Source organism: Falco naumanni, chromosome 4 (assembly GCF_017639655.2).
Source record: "Falco naumanni isolate bFalNau1 chromosome 4, bFalNau1.pat, whole genome shotgun sequence".
Taxonomy (NCBI): Eukaryota; Metazoa; Chordata; class Aves; order Falconiformes; family Falconidae; genus Falco; species Falco naumanni.
In genome coordinates, this window is record NC_054057.1 from 21,903,327 (window position 1) to 21,925,257 (window position 21,931).

Sequence of the window (21,931 nt, forward strand, 5' to 3'; positions counted from 1 at the left end):
GATGCTCCAGTAGGAGTTTCATTATATTGTGGAGTGCATTTTGCTGAAGATCTAAGTGCCAGGTGCTTTTACTGGGTTTAATTTGATGCTTCCTCCCATAACTGGATATTCCTTACGCACTGAACCAGGTGATTTGAATTTCTAAACAGGCTTTCATAGGACTGGTAGGACACTAGGTTCATCCCTTCCTTGCATTAGAGTTATTTCTTTCCAGTCCCTGGAAGGTGTCAGCTGAGAGTTAAATTTCTGTCATCAGACACCTACCTGTGCCCTATCCTTTGTAAGTAAGTCTATCAATGTAACTTGTAAAAAGCAAATGTCAAGACATGCTACCCTTTTCTTCCACCCAGAAGCCTGAATTACGATGCACCAGAGGCTGGCCACATGTATTGCCTGGCTTTCCGCAGCCTGTAGTGCCAGCAGCCAAGCCTATGATCCATAAATTGCGCAAGGTTCCCCGGGTAAAGGGCAAAATATGTCATTGTAAGAGATTATAATAGTCTACCTTATTTTGGGGAGGGTACATCAGTCAGATGAGGTGGGTGAGTGTCAGGAAGTTGGGCTTTTGGTGAAAAGCTTGCCCTCTGCCCTGTTAGGAATAAAAACGCACACATAGATCGACGCTGTAAAAATCATAAAGAAATCTTAGTTAGCTATAAAGACGGCAAACTGTAGCAGTTGTTCCAAAATAGATGTTCTTTAACGTGCTCACTCTTTGGCATTTAGTAAGCTTTCAGGGATGGAAAGAAAGGAAAGTTTAATTTAGAGAAGCCTCCTGCCCTTCTTAGCTAGGGATCAGCTGCCCAACATGAAATAATAATGCATTCAACTGTCCATCTTCTGGTAAGTAACCTTTATCATCATTGCATTCACCAGCACTAACAGCAAACAGTGAGTATGAAATGTATGAATTCAGGGAAAACTGATAGGGTCTTTGTGACCTTAATGTGATTATATTTGTGCTAATGCATACAGTATAAAAGAAACTAGAACTCTCAATATGAAGGGTCCAATTCATAAAAAATGTATGCACCATTAGCAAGGGATTTTTATGCACTGTACTTAGGGGGTGAAGAAAAGTAGAATGACTCTATTTTGAATAAAGAACGTACTTCTGCAATTATATTCCTTCACCTTTTCAGCAGTAGCAATGCTTTTTTTCTCACGTAAATTATCTAAAGTGGAGGAATATTCATATAGGCACCAACAAGAAAAAAATTCACTTGAGGAAAAGAGAAAGAAGAGGATTAAGACAATGAAAGAGAAGCAAAAATGAAGATGAGAAACAAGAAAATTTAAGGCAGCTGGGAAGGCTGGTTTTTTGCGTAATCTGTGATTTTTGTCCCTTGGTATGGTAGGGTTTTTGTTTGGTGGTAAATATAGCTGGTGGTTGCCCAGGAGAAGTTCTTTGTGATATGAATCACTTTAATAGCATGATTTTCATTATAAATAGTCATAGAGTTTTAATGTTATCAGTCCTGATACAGAAAGATGCAGATGCGTAAATACAAGCCGAGCTCTGTGCATATGGGTAATGAGGACAGTGATTTCAGCTGCTTTATGTGTCTTGTGGGAGAAGATCCTTAGGAGAAAATACCCCCAGGGACCAGGAAGAGGTGAGATTTTTGTGCTCTGCCGACAGAATGATTTTGAGCTTTGCAGTGATTTTGGTAATTTTGCAGTTGCAACTATGTGGCAGTTTCAGGTAAGTATAAAACTGTGTGTTCTACTTACTGAAGTGCTGAATGATATAGTTAGTAAAGCAATCTGCTGTATTCGTTCTGCTGTCTAATGCAATCCATTTTCCATGCAACACTTTTAGCTTTTCTGTACAGGATATTGCATTGACATATATGATAATGTGGTAGATCATTATGGCATTTCCTTATCACACCACAAACTTGTTCAAAGGTAAACCGAAAGGTTTTTGTACATAGGGTAGGGGAACATTAAGAGTGTGAGCTATGTAAGCTGAGACAACGTGACATTGTGGGACATCAGCACAGTACTTGTATGTTGTACTAAAATGATTGAACAGTACAATAGTATTGACATCGCAACGTCGTTAGGTTTCAGAGTTAGCAGGTGCTGTGGTAATTCTGCCCTCACCCAGATTTCTACTTGTTTGATTTTCTTTGTGAGGCTGAAATCACGGCCTAACAATAAAAGCTTAGATTCTGAACCAGAGGTCAGCAGGAAAACGTGAATTGCTTAAGGATCTGTGGGATAACCTGATACTTAGAGAAGTTTTATACGATCCAGATGAGTGAATTGTATGCCACAACTTGGTCGTGGACTGCAAGAAGACAACCATCTGACTACTTAAACTAAATATGAGAAGTCCAAGCTTAAAATCATACCTTTCAGTGGGTGATTCATTACTGTGATTTAATTTCTGAGCTTGATTTTCTTAGCTCAGGTAATAGGAACATCTCTAATAACCGTAAGATAATACCGATGTAAAACCGATTCAGCATAAGATCTTGATTTTTTTTCTTCTGCAAGTATTGTAAAACTTTGATGTGTTTGTGAAATTCTGTGTAGCAATCTGATTACTAAGGTTTTAAGGTGAGGTGATTTGGAAAGGCTTCCTACCTACATCTTCAACCTCTGAGGCAGCAGGGAAATGAAAACAGCAAAATTAAAAGCCACAATATGGTTCTTTGTGGAAGAATGAGGATTGTTTGGAGGGAATGTTACATTTTTTCATTATCAGCTGCATCTTTTTCTTTCAGCTATTAAAATTTGTTCAGCAAGATTGCTCCTGGTATAATTGCTGACAATTAAGGGCTCATTTAATGAAGAGCTGTGTTACTTTAGTCAGAAATGATGGACTTTCGCACACCATACCTGATAATTTGAATATTATCAGTTGATCTATTTAATGCCTTTAAAAAAGTTATCTTTTTTCTCCTAATAATATGTCTCATGATCTAAATGCAGCTATGTTACATGCTCAGACTGTGAGTTTATTAGTTTTGAAAATGTAAGACTTCTCACAGGCAGTATTTTCACTTTAATGATTTCATTCTTAAAGCTGTATCTTTAATGTGAGTTGACTCAATGAGTAGTAAAAAAATACTCTTGATTTCTTATTGTTACAGTTACTGAGAGATAAATGCAAGTAATTTATTATCACATTGTGGAACTGTATCTAAGGATTTTAATATGAAGTATTGCTTGAAATGCTGTGTTCTTTTATTAATGTTGATTCATTTAAAATATTTGCTTAAATGCGTATCTCAGAAGGATTTATATATTCTTTTGCTTAGTGAAAATCTAGTATTATTAAATTTGATCTTGTATGTTTTTCAAAGCATTGAGTCCTAGAGAGGTGGCCCAGCATCTCCCTGGTTCTGATATATGTGAGAAATACTGAATTCCTTCCTGAAGACAATGAGGAAGTTACTTATTTCCAGATCATCTGCTGAGAGTTGACTTACGCTGTGGTTTGAACCCTGGCTTTGAGTGAGCTTTGGTGCATTTTGAGAGGAGACGCTGCTGCGCACCGTGCCTTCGAGCAGGCACAAGCTCATCTCTGCAGATGAACCAGGAGGTCCAGGACAGAGCGGGATGTATGTGTTTAAGGCACTTGATCATATATCCCGTAATGCTCTTCAGTATAGTGGCATTTGCCAGTCAGCTGCAGCTTCCCTGCAAGCATCAGGCATCATGTGAGACCAGGGCTGCTGGGAAGGGCAGTGCATCCAAGTGCAGGGTGCTGGGCGCATGTACAGGTTCACCTTGTCAGAGCTACTGATAGCCCTGGAGTAGCCAAGGAGTCACAAAGCAGTTTTGCATTTTGACCCGTTCTTTCCTGAAGAGTGCAAATACAGCTGGGGAGGTGTTGGTGCCTAAACGGTGCTGATTTGAGACTCTGGATCGGAGTCGCTCTGTCCATTAGATGCTCATCCGTAAAGCAGGGATTAGAGCATTCCCCCCTTCATGGGGTGCTCGGAGATAAAGACATTTAGAACTGAATTACCTGTTGTGTTGCTGAAGATGTGTAAGAAACAAAAAGGAAGCAAACTGTAGAAAGCCTGTTTATAACTAGTGCATTTACAGTTGTAATTTTGTGTGAGACTCAGAGACCTTGGGGATGTGGAATTTCTTTTTCCTTCTGATGTTTCTCTTGTGGTTTTTTCATTTTTGAAACAGATATTGTTCAACAAGATTTTTTACTTAGTTTTGGGGATTTCATTTTTTTATATTTTTTGGTAAGGGGAGAAAAAGGTTGCCTTTGTTTTACTTAGCTTTATTTTAAATAATATTTTATTTTAAGAGGGTTATTTTACAATGTTTACAGTGCACTTCAATTTTTTATTGTGTCATGCCCTTCCAGCCCCTTGGCAGGATGAGAGGTGAGTGTATGTATTATATAATTTATAATTAATTTATCATGAATCACATATGATGAATACTGCTTATTAAATATTAAAGCCTTGTCTGTGGTCCTGCCTGTACCATGGCAGTAGCACTTGGGTCTGTTCATACGGTACCACTGAGCGAACTCGTCTGCTTAGGCTGCGATGGCAGTGCTCAGTTAGAAGTGAAGTCTTAGCTCCCTGCCTAGGCAAATGGTGTTAAGAAGAATTATTTCTCTTTCCAGAGTAGGTGCCCCATTACTACCTTCCCCCTACCCCTTGTGCACCAGTAATCAGAGGTATTATGAGAATAAAATCTCTCCAGTCATAGCTGAGAACGGAGAAGGTGCTACTGGTAGCTCCCCAGCTCCGTAGGGATTGCTATGAATCCTGGTTCCTTGCCGCCATACCCCTCGCGGATAGAAATCTGAGCAGCGTTGGAGGATAGCCTAACAGGAGGTAATGGCCTGGATCTGGACAAGTGGAAAAATCTAAGCCAAATTTTGACAGACCATTTATTATTAGTGAGGACTGGAATTTGGACAGGGGAATAATTTACCTGCAGAGGTCATGCCAGCATCTGGAACTAATGAACTCCCAAATAATGGCAGTAAAACAGAGGGGGAAAAACAGTGTGGGGGGGTGTGCACTGCCAGTTTAGGGTAATGGTCTTAATGAAGGTATTTTTCCAAATTAGTAGCAATGCATCTGTGAATCAGAAATAGTAGCTGTGACACAGAGTTCTCCCAGCTCCTCAGATCCTTTGAAACCAGAGGAATCCACCCGGTCAACATTATGAGACAGAAGAGGTAAAGTAGCCTTCCACCAGTGTTTTTTGCTCTGCTTTGCTTTCCTGGGAGCTTTGACCTGTGCGTCTCAGCAAAGATAGTGTACAGCCAGGAACAAATGCGGTCACCATGTGTGATGCAACAGAACTTAACCCTGAAATCCTCGCTTCGCTGTGTTTACTGCCAGCCCAGCAGGAAGATTTTCCTGTGCCTTTTGAAAAAAATCTTGACTCTTGAGCAGCTTTTAGGGTGGGTAGACTAGAAGGGGCGTGAGAGGAAATGTGAGAATTTTGCTCTGAGAATATGGCATGCATAATTTGATATAGGGTGCCATGTAAGACCACATTCATGCACATGAAAGTGTATGCTGTTTTGCTGAAATGCCTGCATCATAAGGAAAGTGAGCTAGAAGCGGCAGAGTGTTCGAGCACTGAAATAAAAAGATACATCATCTGCGATGAGTGACCATATGAAAGGAATGTAACCCTCAGTGATTCCAATTAGTGCAATGCAAAAGGAAAAGAGTGTAATTAATTTTGGCTTTATGGTCCTATATAAACCAGTATAACCCAGTTGTACTACACGCAGCTTGTGAGATGAAACACTGCAAAATCCTTAGGGTACAGATAAGAGAAAACAGTGGTTCTCAGGATAGCCGCACCACGGAAAAAAAAATGCTAAAGCACAGGCATTGTTCTTCAGAACTTCTTACTTATTTTCTGAGAGCTCAAGCTGTAGTGAATGCAATAAAACGTACTTCTACTGAATATTTCACTCTAGTTATGTTCTCCCAGAGCATTCATAGGACAATTTAATGACAGGACAGATTATCAGGAGCTTGTTTTAATATTAATTAAATCATACACAAAGACAAAATTCTCAGCCCTTAAAATTACATAAACAAAATTGACTTATAAGATTTGATCTTAATGGGGAGTGATATATTCATTGGTATTGAGCCTTTGATCTAATATCGCTTTATACATACAGCTGTGATGAGAAGATTAAAAAAACCCCACAACAATATGTGGAAATTACCAAAGGTAAAATTGTGTTTAGTAACATAACACTTTATTTTGTATAGAAGGAACCCATACTGAAGAAAACCTCTCTTTGGTCTTAGGCATAGCAGCAGCACTGGGATTGTAATGCATTTAAAAGAAACAGTTTTCGCTGAATCTCCCATATCTAGTTACATTTCTTTCTTTTCAAGTAACTTGGATGAGTAAATTGCACATAAAAAATTTAGTGACCGTGTCTCTTTTTGCATGTTATTAGGCAACTGTTGGAGTCCTCACCAATTATAGTAGGTCAGCTTGTTCTCATTATTAAATGACAGTGGTCATTAAAATGCCGAACATATTTTTATAGAATTCACTTTATAAAATGTCAGCAAGTCTGTATATTTTTATTAGTTTCAAATCAGATATTTCGATAGACTGTAAGTATTCCCAAAGCAACGTCCGTTTCTGACTTTTTGAGACCACATGAAAATATTACAAATTAATCAGATTTTCAGATTTCTGCATAAAACCTCTGCAAATTTATTGTTTAGTCCTATTCTAAAATACTGTTATGATTGACACCTTGCTGTAGAGATAGAAGTCAATTGAATAATATGTAGCAGTCAATTTTATTTGTACCTTAATATGCTGAAGGGTGTTTTTTTTTCTTCACATTTCCATTATTTATAAGTCTGTCCCCTTGGAGAATATATAGAAGAATTTGTTTTAAATGAGCTGATAATACCCTCTTTAAAATTTATAAGTATGACAGAATCATATCCTTTTTCCTTACTGTGCCAGGGTGTGCCAATAAACTGGTTCTGAATTATCTTGCACTTGCTATTCATAGGACAAACATTGGAAAAGAACATCTTGTTAAGGTTTACTTAGAATTTCAACCACTTATCAGAAAAAACTAACAGAACAGGAACTATCGTACCAACCGGGAAACTGACACCATTACTAGAGTTTTCTTTTTAAGAAACCACAGTAGTCTTGCAGATACTTTTGATACCTGCTGTCATTCCTTCAGCTTCCAAGGTAAATGTGGGCCTGATCACCGAAAAACTTTCGGAATCAATGCAACTCCTTCAGCCAGAGGAAATGGAGGATTGGGACGTAGTTTTGAAAACATTTTGGTACTTTCTTGCAACTGATAGGGCTCTTTCTCTTTTTCCTTTCCAAATCTGTATTACAGACTTCAGCAAAATCCAGTAGGGCTGGACTGTGTTCTGGGCTTAGCAAGTCATTAGTACCCAGCATATAGTTCAATTGTTGGATCTCAGCATCTCAATAAATGCTGGAAATCTTTGGTTTCACAGAATTTTGTTCATCTCCCGCCACATGCAATTTAGAAAAGAAGCTGTCCTTTGGAAGCATACCTGTTCTCAGTTTTTGTAGTGCCTTTTTATTGCACACAGTACAACCTTCGCTGCCTCACTAACTGACAAAAGAAAATACTTTATTAAGCTACAAAGTAGATGTGACCTGATTGTTTTTCAGATAATTTCTGCTTTCAGAAATTAGAATGGCTGATGCTCACCTAAGCGTAAAAAATGCAGTTCCCACACACGCGGAGTGCTCATGTACTGTATGTAAATTGATGTATAATGCAACCCACATTAGCTGGGTTGATGATATCTTCAGTTTCACTGCTGTCAGATTTTTGTAGCTCCTTGAATGAGTTGGCTGGTCTGAATGAATTTCAGCATAATTTATGCAGCTGATAAGTGATTTGAGTGCTTGAGTTATTGATAAAGCACTTTAACATATCATTTTCAGCTTGATGTAATGTGGCATCAAAGTAGAAGGTAATGTGGCAGTCCCCAGGCTTGATATTAAAGTCAGTCTGCTCCTTGGATTTCAGAGGCCAGAGGAAACACAGTGCTGCCTGACACGAGCCCAGCAGACCAGCACCAACCTGGTCAGTCCCATCCTGCATTTCCTGTTGGGCCTCAGGTCAGTATCTTTCCTTTCAACTAATCGAGATGTGCAATGTGATGAAAAGTAAATAACTGCAGTTGGTCATCTTGGATCTGTGTAATATAGAGAACATGATTGTTTGGCTGCATTTAGTGTTACAATGTTACAAAAAGGGGCCGTGTATGTATCACGTATGCTTTAAAAGTTACTTGTTTGGAAAGATTAGCTTTTTGTATGGTTTTCTAACATAAAACCTAAGCAGTTTTGCATATTTAGGAGGTTTAATTATTTGAATTTCTTATATAAGTTATTTTTAAATACATGTAATAATTTAACATTAAAAAGTTTGTGCAATTTTAATGCAACCTTATTGGCTTTGGCAGTTCTGCCTGTCACACACAGCTCCTGTGTCAGTAAAGGCATTTAATTATCCTTTAAGCCAGGTATTTATTTTCTTTAGAGCAAAATGCAGGCATAATAGTATGACACTGTAAACATTTTAAAAGATTTCCGATATCACTTCATGATTTTATCCAAGTTCAGCTGTACTCTAGGAAGTTACTCAATGTTCTTCCACTTTCCAGTACAGTCTTGGTCCACAGAGTTTCTGGTAATTGTTACTGTAGTGTGTTCTGCTTTTACTGATCAGTATACAACTGGGGAAATTTGGGAAATGTTAGTATTTAGGTTACTTCTGTGCTGACTTGAGTTAGGCCTTCTTGTGTTCATAAATTATCTTTGGTGCATGTGTAATGAATTTTCCAGTCTAGATGGTACTGGATTGCTACCAGGCTACATGATTGTAAGGCTTACATCTTCAGCCTGTCAAGTTTGTCAAAACTTTTTGTGTTGGTGAAAATACGTGCTTTAAGATATTGGAAGCAGTGCTGTGCTGTGCTGTCTGTAATGGAACATGAAAGGTTTCCAAGCCAGAAGAGTTGTAAGTGTGTAACACCAAGCTATGCACAGTAAAATAGGTTTGCTGTTTGTGTTTTGTTACAGCCGTTACTGACAGCCCAACAGTTAGCCTCAGCAGTAGCAGGGGTGATGCCAGGAGGCACTCCAGCCCTGAATCAGCCGATCCTTATTCCTTTCAACATGGCTGGGCAGCTGGGGGGCCAACAAGGACTCGTCCTAACTCTACCTACAGCAAATCTCACCAACATCCAAGGGCTGGTAGCAGCAGCTGCAGCAGGAGGCATCATGACTTTGCCATTGCAAAATCTACAAGGTAAGTCATGTTTGTAATTTTTACAGTAGGTTCTTTTGCCTGTTTGTTTCACTTTCTCTCTTTTAAACTGAGTGAACTCTTTTTTTCCAATGAAATGTTGCTCTTGATGCATATTGAAAGTCAGTACTTGGATTGTTTTTTGATACTTGAGAGATACTTAAGGGATATTTGCATTTTTATCAGAACAGATTTGAGTTTGGGTCTTAGATTCTATGGGTCAGTAATGCAAAGTACTTGAATGATTCATTAGCCTTTTCTGTCATCAGTGATCAATGTTCCCTACTCACAGTTCACTTTAAAATTTGAAACGGCAGCATGAAGACAAATACTCTGTTTCACCACTGATGGTTAGGGTAGCTGAAAGAGTAGGGGCAACTAAGAGTTTTCTCAGCTGTCATCAGTGCTTCAAATATTCGTTCTCATTCTTGCTGTGGGAGGTCTGCTTTATCAGTAAGGTTCTGCCATCCTCATCCAAGCTGTTGAGGGAGTTATATGACTCCAAAGTCAACAGCAAAAAGTTAATCTCTGTGTGTATCCTGCCCGTTGTCTGAGCTGTACCATGTTCGCAACAGTTCTACCCTAAGTTACCTGCTGCATTCTCCTTGGAATCTAAAATCAGACTGAAAAACAGTTCTCTAACATCACTGTTCTTCCCTAGTAGTCTCTGCTGTTCAATTAATGTGTCTAACATTGTTAGCAGCAGTACTCAATCCAAACACATATAATATAAAATACAGATATATTTATTTACTGTTCATAATTATGTTGCTTGCTTCTCAGAAAGCAGTTGCTGCTCAACAGAACTGAACCAAGTATAGCAAGGTAAGTATTAGCCAATATTTTACAATAGAATTGTACAGCTTTCATGGAAGAGGATGGCAAGAAAGTGATTGTCCGGTGTGAAAGTGATAAAGATGTGAGCAAGAAGTATCAAAATAAAGCTTTAGCCCTTTTGATATATTTATTTTATTTCTTGCTGATGTAAATGGTAGGAAGAGTTCTTTTCAGACAGTATGGTAATTTTTTCTTAAATGAGTGCTCTGCATTACTATGCCCTAAGTACTTTCTAGTTATTAAACTCTGGTGGCTGCTGATTAGCAGATGACTTGTTTGAAGCACGATATCCTACAGGCTGTGAAACAGAGAGAAGGAAGAGACAGCTTGTGTTGAACAAACTCCCGTACAAACCGCATGCATAGTACTCTCACCTGTTGGGGCAGCTACTTGCCTTTACCTTGTGAATGTTTTAAAGTTTAATGTCAACAGACCTCTCTTATCATAGTTGTAAATGGTTTTCACTTTAATGTTTAAAATAATGTCTCTCTCATACCATTAAGCTGCACCGAAGAACCTGTCATTCATAAATCATAGATGAACAGGACACACTAATGCACAAATTTTGCTTGTTTAAAATTTGAGAGTGCATGTAAAGTAGGGAACTGGAGATTAAAAAAATAATGCGGGAACAGGAGTGGGTAAAAGCAGATATAACAAAGTGAAGGAGAAGTGGCTTTTTAGCGTAGGTGGATGATGAAATCTTAATGAAGAAACAGGCATTATAAAAATGTATCCTTCCACTCTGGAGTGCCCCAGGTTATAGTTGCTGGGTATGTAGTATTATAAATAAACATAAGCTCGTGCAGTTCTTACGTTGTTTATTCACCCAGTATTGCAAAGCTGGAGGGTAGGGATTAAGCCAGGCAACCTTTGCTCTTTAGTTTAGCCATGGGTGTCTAATTGCTAGCTAAAAGGTGTAACTCTGCTGCCAAATAAATTTTGCAAGCAATGACCTTACCAGATGAAAAGGTTTCCTCTATAATCTTTACAGATAGATAGAAGCATGGGATCAAATAGGGACTTGCCGGAGCATCAGGTACAGCTCTGTCTATGGATGCAATCCCATCTTCCATAAAGTAGCTAAATGGAACAGCACCCATGAATTCACCTAGTTGCGTTGCTGTTTGTCGTCTTCTCTACTCTTCCCTCCCAATCCTCTAAGCAAGTCCCACTGCACTCATTTGGAAGTGAGACTGATACACAAGGAAATGAAGTAACTTGGTCAAGATAGCTCTTAAGAACCCTGAAACACAGTTGTAAGTTTCTGTTGCTTCCTGTGTAGCCCACTACCTTATGCATGTGTGAATGAAGGTAGGAGTCAGCTGAGAGTGCTGAGACCGTCTTTAGCTGTGTGGTATCATCAGTGATTGACTTCTGGTTCCTGGTTTTTGTGACTATTTGAAAGATAATCATAGAATATGTGTTCTGTTTTGTAGCCAGCGCTTTTACAGGTATACTCATAGAAGCCTATGCTTTAACCCGGTTTGGTAATTCCTGCCTTTTGGGTGAAATCAGACCATATTCATCAATTTCCATCTGTCTTAAACCTCACTGTGGCACAATCGACTTAGATGACTGGGGGAAATGTTTTCAGCCTGTTTTCTAACCTGTCTTATTACTTCTCTTGTCATGCATGCTGTCCCTGAATTTCAGTGCAGTCAAGCACAGATGTCCACAGCTCCTGTGAGCTGGGTCTTCTGTCTTCTTTTTCTTCTCTCATCAGTAAACTTCTAAACCTCTTCATCACAAACTACCCCAGCTAGGTAATTCAAAAGACACCCTGAAGACTTTTTGAATAACGTATGGATTCAGAAAAGTTGTGATCTAACAGAGTACTTCAATCAGACTAAATGCTGATGAAGGAAGTAATACCACTTCATTTTGTTTGATCCACATGCATGTTTAAGTGATTTTATTCTTGGGAACTTTCAGGTCTGGTCCGGGGTGAAGTAAGATAATGTTTTTTTCCCAAATGTGTTTATTTTACGTTGTTCAGTTGCTATATGGTCCTGATCCAGCACTAAGTCAACAGGAATTTTGTTGCTGTAAGTAAAAAGAGATTTAGGCTAAGCCTCTTTCAGAACTACTTCTCTTGATACATACTTGATTATTTTCTGTTCATTACGCTGTCATTTGCCATACACAGTGTTATACGAGATCTGTTCCCTGAGCAAATAAGTCAAACGGTGTGAACAGAAAGAAGGAAGGTGAATATGTAAATTCTTGCTGTGAAACTTAAAAAAACATGTTTTCCCTGGCTTCTATTAAGAAAATTTCATATGCATGAGGAATATGCAAAGAATACAATTTAACTGAGATGCCGGAGGGTTGGTGGCAGAATAGAGCCATCTGCTTTAGAGTAAATGGAAATCCCTGAACATAACACAGATTCACCTATGGAATTCTGGCTTTCCACCAACAGTTCTTTGAAGAAAACAATAAAATCAACAAACATAACTTTTCACTGTAATCCTTTAAAAGCACTGAAGATAAAAATTTAAAAACCGTCCAAGAAAGCTGTTGTCCCAAGGAATTTACACACCTGTTTTCCAATCAGCATTTCTTAGAATTACAGCTGGAACACAGCTATCCTTTCCTAATCACCAAAAATTTTGGAGGTGTCACAGTAGCAATGGTGAGGTTGTGAGAAGAGGTGAGGCAGGTACCCTACAAGACAACATGTTGCCTGCCTGCTGCTTTTAGTCCATTGCTTCTTGGTCTGTCCTTATTGACTCAATGCAGAAAACACCCTGCCAGCTTTCCTCTTATTGTCCAAATGGGAGTTCATCAATATTGAACTTTCTGTCTTCAGGAAACTTTTCTTTGGGCTGAACAGTTTCAATTTCTGCATCTCCTTTGCCAGGTTTTTTGGGGAGTGTGTTCTTTTTTTTTTAATTTTAGTTATCCTTTTCAAGAGCCTTCCCAAGGGACTAGTGTTTGCTTAATCTCAGAGTATTCAGTAGTGCCTGGGAGCTGATGTTAATGGAAAGACATTCTTTCCTCAAGCCCGTCTGATTTTTAAATCTCAGTGTAATATTTATGTATATCTGAATAGAAAGATACCTGTTGGGGGGGCTGAGTTTGTTCTGTCTTGTTTTCAACATGAAATCAACAGGGTTAAAATTATATTCAGAAATCACTGAATAATGGGAAGGTATGCCAGTGCTGAGGAGTTGCTAAAGGCTGTCCCCTCACTTTGTTCACTTTCCATGACAGCCAAAGCAGTTTTAGCTAAGAAGTTAATGCATTTTAGCTATCCTTTTAGTATACCATACGTGTTTGAAATAAGAAGAAACTAGCACGGTGTTGCCTGCCAGCTTGCTGCTGGCCACTCGTGCACTGTGGATAAAAATTTGGGAGTCTCTCTGCAAAGGTTTGGCCCAAATATATTGCATCGCATAGCAATGGCACAACAGTATTTTAGATACATCCACCAATACAGAGCTTGAATGACATTTGAATCTTGAAAGAAATCAACAAGTTGGAGATTCTAGCCTCATGGCACTGAAACTTTGTGTATTTTATTTCCACTACATACTATACTGTTCCTAAAGTGGATGTCAATAATTTATTTCCAAGTCAGAGTTTCGCAGTCTTGAGTTCTGAAAGAAATGAGAACAAACTATCTCCCCAAATCATTAGTGAAAGGCTTCAGTGCTGAAAGGAAACCTAGCATGGCTGAAAATGTGAAATCATTAAATTACATTATTTAAACAGCAGCAGGTCATATTTTAGCTGCAATACAATGGAAGGGGAAATGTATTAAACATTTTGAGAGCAGGAGACAGCCATTAAAATGCATTGATATGGGTAACAATAGACATAGATGATGGTAAAACAAAATTTTAAAAGGCCTTTTTTTGCTTGACATTAGTCAAAACGAGTGTTTGGTGAAGACAATGGTAACAAAAAGGAAAAAAAGACATTGTTTACATTTATTAGATCTCGTTTCATCTGTACATAGATTTGTATCATTAATTGTGCAACAGATAAAGTAAACATGCTCTGCCTCCGTTCCTCCGTGTACACACACCTTAAAAATAAAAAACACCCAGAAATCAGAGAAAGATGAAAAACAAAAAAGAGACAGAAAAGAAGTAAACTACAAACCTCAATTGCTTACTGATCTAGAGTCCCAATTCCAGTTTTTTAGAACATTTTCCCCTTTTAACTAACATGATGCAGTCCCTATTCATTTGTATTCCCCTTCAAGTAACATGAAATAGCTTTCAGAGTCTACAGAAAGGCAGTGTTTCACTTATGTATTTTAATGAGCACCAATGTCAGTAATAATCAAAATGATGTTTCACTTAGAGGAATAGTTTATTCCCAGGTACTTCTGCAGTGTACTAACACAACCAGAACAAGAGTGACAAGAACCAAGAAAAGGAGCTGCACTAAACTAGCAATTTCTGTGAAGCCCTCAAACGCATAATGCAGTCACTGTGAAGAGCTCACTTAAACAAAGGGGTTAGCCACCCCCTAAGACTAACCTCCCTACCTGCGTACATGGGAAGAAATAGCATGAATTTGTGCTTCCTTAAGCACATTGTGGCATGCACAGCATGCCTATGGATTAGCAACCACTACAGCAGGTTTCCTCAGGCTAACAGCTGTATGCCATCCAAAATGTGTAGTAGGGAAGCTGAAGTAGTAGGCAGGGATCCCTAATGATGGGTAGAAGGCTTTGTGTCTCCGTCTGGTGTCCCAGGAAATGTACTGTTTGGGAGACATAACATATGCTTTTGGAAGAAAGGGCGAAACCTGGTTTTCTGAAGGTAGTGCAGAATGAACCTTACTGGGCTGGTTTTTTGTTTGGTTGGTTTTGTGTGGTTGGTTCCCCCCCCCCCCCCCCCCCCATCCTAGGCTTCTCCTGTGGGAATGCTATGGCCTCATGTTAATTGCTCGTCTTACTCAGTGGCAAATTGCTGCCTTCACAGAGGGAATGTGAAAGGTTCAGGGCTTTATTAGTTACTAGTTGTTTATTGATCACTCCCAGTGTGTTAGCTATTTGTTGTTTGGATTTTCTGCCCCACAAGTTAAAGGCCTACTGAAAGAGGCATTAAAATGCAGTAGTCCTCATGCTTGTGTGCTCGGTTGTTGCCTTCCACCCAAAATAGACCTCTGACATGCCTACTTTTTCGCTGCTGATGGTTATGGAACAACATCAGTGGGGAGTAATGATGTGATGTAAATCAAATTAATTCTGAAATCAAAGTGTTCACACCTACTTAAACTTTGCAGGCCAAGTTTTGGCAGTGTCTGAGTTTCCATACTTGTAGCCAAGAAGCAGATGGGAAATGCAGAAGTAGTCTGCACCTCCCCAAAGTTTCCACCAAAATCCTGTTGGTTAACTACCCTCTAGCAGACGTGACCACTAGGCTAGGAGCTGTGGCGTGACTGGTGTGCAAGACCTGGGCGTTTCTGGGAATGTACCCCTTTATTAAGCTCTGACTCAGACTGGTACTGCTCCTGGCAGGAATACTTTACATGCAGGATTATAAATGAAGTTTCTGTCAACCAGAACATGGATGCATTTTAATGCTGCTTTTAAAGTATATCTTTGCACCTGTTTCCAGGAGCCTTTAATCTTCTTCTTGAATTTAGACCGTGACAATTTAAATTAATGTAGAGAAAACTCATTCCAATAATGTGAAGCACTTAACTTACTGTAATCTTACAAAAGCCAAGAAATTTCAAATGCAAGTGAAAATCCTAACTAGTGTTTGTCATTCTGTTCCTCACCTCTGCATTGTAGCGTACATGCTTCATGCGCTGGTAGATTACATGCAAATAGGTAGGTACATCTAGATCACATGCACATAGAAGGGTATGTCTATATGATGTATGCATATATGACTCATACACTGATCCAAGACTCTTTACTGCAATAGAGTGAGTTGTAGAAGGATTACCAGGATGGATTTGCAGCCTTCAGTCTTAATTTCCTTGCTTTAGTGGATTTAAGTCAGACATTTATAGTCTTTGTGGTTTAATTTCCTTTGTTTTTCCATGGTGTTTGTATTAATAAAATCCCTATGATTCATGTTTTAAAAACTCCCTGGATACAAAATTGTGTTCTTGATAGACCAGTGAGATTCTAATCAAGCACATATTTATTTAGGGACTCATAAAAACAACAAAGACACTATTGACCATCTGGGTTTATGGTCATTTTTAATGGTGTGAGTTTTGAATGCATGGAACATACAAGCCTACTACGTGGGAGCTAATTTTTAAAAATTATATCTCTTTAAAGTCTGTGTGGTTCTGTGCCACAGAACCATACACCTCCTTTTTTTTTTTTTTTTCCTTAATTATCTTGGAAAGTTCTGAAGGTGTGTTATTACTCTCTTATTAAAATAGTTACAGATTGTGCATCTTGAAACATTTACAGCATCTTTCTTTTTTCCTGTTGTTTTTTGAGAAAAAAATTGTGTCTGCCACTGAGATTGCTCTAGAAATGGGAACAGGACCTGTCTGGTGACATCAGGAATGATGAAAGTGAAACTTCCTTGAGTTTTCTCATCCCCAGACCACTATACAATTTTATGTCCTTTGGGTAGAAATCTGTGCTCATGGAGATCTTCAGGCCTCGCTCTCATTTTGTCGTTGATCCCTGAAGCTGCTTTCATTCCTTGAACGTTTTGTCTTTACAAGCCTATTGCTCTGACACATGTAGCAGAGAGCGCAGACGTGAGACCTGTGTTTGGCTCTGTGCTCCGCCCCAGGTGTCCCATATGATGGCAGGCAATCCATGCAGGTTTCCTGCAACTCTCTTCCTACCTGTGAATGAATGTGCAGATAGTGAGCGCTGTGCTTTCCTACAGAGTGGCTCAAATCACTGTTGTTAGATGCCTTGAGTTCCTCAGACACAGCTAGATCTTTGCTAAATGTCCTAAATTCTGAAGTCTTGCTCTGGTTCATAGACCTTTTTGAGTAGCTGCGGTAATACGGTGAATTTTCCTTGTTTGGGACCTACAGTGACCTTCTGTAGCCCATAAAAACACTGGAAGTTTCCACCAAGATTAGTAATATCCAACACAATATGGGTTCTTAAACTGTTGCCTGCTATAGTTCTTTTTTCCCCCTTATTTATTTTAACAGGAATATTGCTTTTAAACTTTATCTGCTGTAGATCTGACATATCTTACAGACTTTTCTTTCACTTAGTTGTGCTTGGTTATGATAAATTATGCAATATTAAAAATAAATCTTCAGCACAAAGGAAAGTTTCTCATTTCACTTCCATGATTAGTTCCGTTGAAGTCAATGCTGATGCTTTGGATTTATATAATCGGATCCTTGAATAACTTTGACTTTCTGTTTCTCAGATCCCATTTCAGCCTCTTGTCCCTTTCCTCATCCAGCACTGTTTCTGTCCATCTTTACATTTCAGCTTGGTTATTCACAACGCAAATGTTCCTAAATGTGTTTTGCACTCTGTAGCTGATTTCCCGTTATATCAGCAGTAATAAATGAAGAAGAGGTAAACATCTGGAGGTGATAAACCTGTTGTAATTTTCCCAGTATATTGGGCTTCTGTATTTTAGAAGATGCAGTTGTAACAGGACATGAATCCTGTCTAAAAAACAAGAAAAAGATAGTAGTACATTTTCAGAAAATTCATTTATTGGCAAACTGAAAGTTGTTTCTTTCTTGTCTATTTTTAAAAGGATAAAACCTCTCAAGAATAAACTTTTACACCTTCTCTGAAAACTGTAAGTCTAGCAATCTAACAGGGCAATCGCTTTCAGATTTTCTCTTCAAGATTTTAGCTTTTCCTTTCCCAAATCAATGCTTGTGAACTGTAAAGGAAGACCGTGCTCCCCTCCCAGCACTATAGCATCTTTAAAAAATATTCGGTCCCAGCTTCCTCCCCCACCCCCTGTTCATTTTACTGGTAACAAAATCGTTCTTTAAATCTTTGGTTTGCTCTGCTTTAGCAGGAGTGGTAGTTCAAAGTTATGTCTTATGAAATTACATTTATCTAATATGAGCACCTTGGCCAGTTGCAACCAAAATTAAAAACATATACTATTTGTTCCATTTGTCAGAAGAAAATCATTGGCTGCAAGTGTAAGGCTTATCAAGTGTATCTTTATGCATTTATGTTCCCATGAGTGCCATTATTTTAAAATTTCTTAGTGGTATTTATATATATTCAACGTTTGACATCAGATAATTTGAGTTTGCTATGTTTGTGAGATAACTCACAAGGGAGAAAGTTGTATTAAATAAATAATAGAGATAAATTTTATACTTCCATATATTTCAAAGCTAATGCAGCTAACTTGCAGTGGAATGGTAACATGAAGACACAGTGCTATAATATGATTGATTTGTTTTGACAGCAGCCAAATAATTGAGAGTGAAAGGTGTCAGCACAGATGAAATATTGTATAAGCCACATTCAGAAGGCAACCCCAGCAGCAATAGCAACTGGAGTTTTATTTCCTTTGATATCGCACTGTTACTCACTTCCAGTTTATTATAAAACCATGAAAGGTACGCAACTTTCCATATGATGGAGGCTTTTATGGAGGGGATAGAAACAGAAGTTTGTCAGGTACTTGAACAATAGATACTGACAATGGGATTTATGATGGATACACTATACAAGGGTAAATTATCTTAATCTTTCCCCCTGGTTTTCTCTCTTCTTTTAATCCCTTTTTACAGGCTACTGCTTATCTGGCATCTTACCTCTAGCTTGGAGGGTAAGTGATTCCCTCCAGAGCAACCATCAGTGTCAGTCTATGGATTGCCTGGCAGGGGATTGATGCAAAAGCAGTGTTGCTATTACCCTCCCCAGCAGTGAGACTTGTTTTTAGTTCACCTCTTCTGCACAGCAAACTATACCCATTCTGACTAACTGAGACAGGGTGAGGCTTGGGTATTTGCATTATGGCATCCTACCGCACTGCAAGGAATAGAAAGAACTATAGAATCTTTTGAGCCTAGGAGACTGTCAGTGTGCAAGTAAACTAGTATAGAAGGTAGCCAAATAGACCAGCTGAAATAATACCTGAAAGTAAAAATATTTGAGGAGCTGTTGGCCCTCCTTTAAAGCAACCTGAAAAAGAGACTAGAGTGTGCCTGTAAAAACACAAACTATAACGCTTCCTTTATCCTGAAGCCTCATTGACTTCAGTGGGAGCAAGACTCCAAGGTACAGTTTGAATTGAAATGTATGTCCTGCCATTCATTTCAGAAATGCTCCATTAAGAAAACACAAGTCGATGTGAATGACAAGGGTTCTCAGTAATGAGCTTTTGCTCATGCAAAAAAAAACAAACAATGACAACCATCATGTTAACAAGATCAGGAACCCTTGTGGCTTTGTAATGTAACATCTAATCTATATCTATACTTATACCTATACAAATATAATTATATCTTACTTGGAGAAAAGTAAATAACAGAATGGGATGAGATTTCCAATACAGAACAATTTATACACAGTCACATTCCACTTGCATTCTCTTTGTCTCCTGATGTGATCATTTCATAAATAGCATGGTGGAGATTAGACACAAGGGCTAAGAAATCTAACTCACTGGTAGTAGTAAGGGGAACGTTTGTGGTATAGGAAGGGAGGAGGTAAGCTATTGTTCATAAAATAAATGTTACTGTATGACAGGCTGCATCTACTGAAGTATTTTGGTTTAGAGAATTAGAGCACACTTGAAATTAATCCATTTGTTCCCACTGTTTGCCTCAGGTTAGTTTGATGTGCACAGACCAGATTTCTTTTGGAGGAAGCTAAACCAGAAGCTCCACTCCAGGTGCATGCCAACTACATCCCAGAGCCAGGTGCTGATATGAAGCCCCAAACCAACAGTTGGCCCAAACCCCAGTATGGTTTCAAGACCCACACATTCAGTGCAAGAAACCAGAGTATATACAGTCCAAAGTAAAAACCCTGGGCTAGAAGTAGAGGGAGAGACTCAGAACCAACTGTCTCCATCTAGTGATCCTCTCATACTGCAGCAAATTACTTGCTAATGTTGACATGGCCTTAAACCTGTATTAGTGCTTCAGGAAGCAGTAATTTGTGATGGGTGTACATGCAATGAAAACAAATCCTCATTGCTGATGATTCAGAGATACGTTCTTTATGTAGAGGCTTCTGTTAGAGCCCTGAGTGCCCAGGTTGCAGGTCTATATGGTTTACGTAGTAAATAACTCTCTGCCATCAGTACCTGCAAAGTTAAATTTAACTTGACAGCTCTGATTTTAGCCACCAGCAGCTGTAATGTTCTGTTTAGTAATTGTTGGCAAAATGCTGAAAATGGAATGCCTAAATATTCTGTGCATATAAATCTGTTGATAGGCATTGAGATGGGCATGTAGACATCTAAATTTGAAGTTCTGATTTGTATTTGCTGGTGTGTGATTCATAGTGGAAACACAGGCTTTCCAACTTTTCTGTACAGATGTTAGTCTCTTCATTAAGAAGTAATCAGAATTACATGAAAACTTGTGTATGTGTGTGAAAAGACTCTTGGGAGAGTGCATGATTTTCATGAGAAGTATTTGCTTTCCTTTTCTTTCTAATATGCCTTCAGATATTTTGTTTTTCACAACCCAGCCTGTATCTATGAGCATGTGCATATACTTCTACTGCCCCTTTTAAACTTCAGCTAGCTCACTTATCCAGGAGCCTCTATCCAGCAGGCTGTGAAATAGAAGCTCCTCCTGAGAAGAATTTCACATTATCATGCAAAGAGGTAGAGGATCTAGTTAATGGAAAGATGCTCAAGTATCTAGTGTTCTTTCTGGCCACGGCAATTTGGATTCCTCTTTGGTTGCTCACCTCTTGATCATTAAAGGCATTTGCCAACCCATTGCTGATGGAACAAAAAGCCACAAAAAGAAATATAAGTGGAAAAATAAAAACACAAATGAAGGTAAAACCCAAAAGGACATCCTTCTGGCCCTGAGCTGTCCAGGCAAATGGAAAAAAAGAAGAAAAGTAAACTAGCCACCCAACTGAACCAACTCACAGGCATCTCCCACATTGAGTAGTTTTTTGAAAAAAACTGTTAAGAAATCTTCCTCCAAAAGAAATCTCCAAAATAGCCTTTCAGATTGGTCAGGTAACCCAACCAGCTATTTCAGTATTTAGTTACAGTAGTGAACTTTAAAAGTCTTGCTAGATTACCAGACAGGTTGTCTTCAGTGGTAAACCCTACTCCAGAAAGTTTCCAGTGACTATTAATAGATTGTTTTGGAGACTTGGCTGTTGTGAATAGCTTTCTTCTTAGATGATGGGTTTTCTCTAAGCCAGGAAGCAAAGTAAACATTTTTCCCCACACCTCTTCATATCTGAAGTGATTCCACATCACTGTTACAAGTGGTCAGCTCTAAGCGGTGATTGTGATATGCCATCACAGAGCCAAATCTGGAGGCCCTCAGCTCTCGAGTTTAGTGAGGCAGATTCACATTAGATGTGATGCTTGAGGCCCCACTGACATTTGGGAGTTTGGGTTTTAAAAAACGCCATGCGAAGACCCTCAAGGTTTGGCTGACTATAACCTGCAAATGGTTTGGCAAGACCCTATTTACAGAGATGACTCGAGAGCCTTTCCCTTCCCCCATTTCACTGGTCAGCACTGACATATTGCATTATGAGAAAGAGCCGCACTTAATGCAGAACTACTTTCAATTGTCATGACCACTCAGCCTTATTTAAACTGACACCCTCTCCATCACCCCCAAGCTAGACTCCCAATGTCAGAGTGCTTCAAGAACTTGGGATTCAAAGCTGTACTGTCTTGC

The 21,931-nt window shown here is 38.9% G+C and overlaps 1 protein-coding gene across 1 annotated transcript in view; it reads left to right on the forward strand.

The window, feature by feature from the left end:
• POU6F2 (POU class 6 homeobox 2) overlaps positions 1 to 21,931 on the forward strand; it is a 250,195-nt gene that overhangs the window by 63,984 nt on the left and 164,280 nt on the right. The window contains exons 2-3 of the mRNA XM_040593708.1: positions 8,024 to 8,115; positions 9,082 to 9,310. Coding sequence (XP_040449642.1) covers positions 8,024 to 8,115; positions 9,082 to 9,310 — 321 coding nt within the window. The remainder of the gene's footprint in view (positions 1 to 8,023; positions 8,116 to 9,081; positions 9,311 to 21,931) is intronic.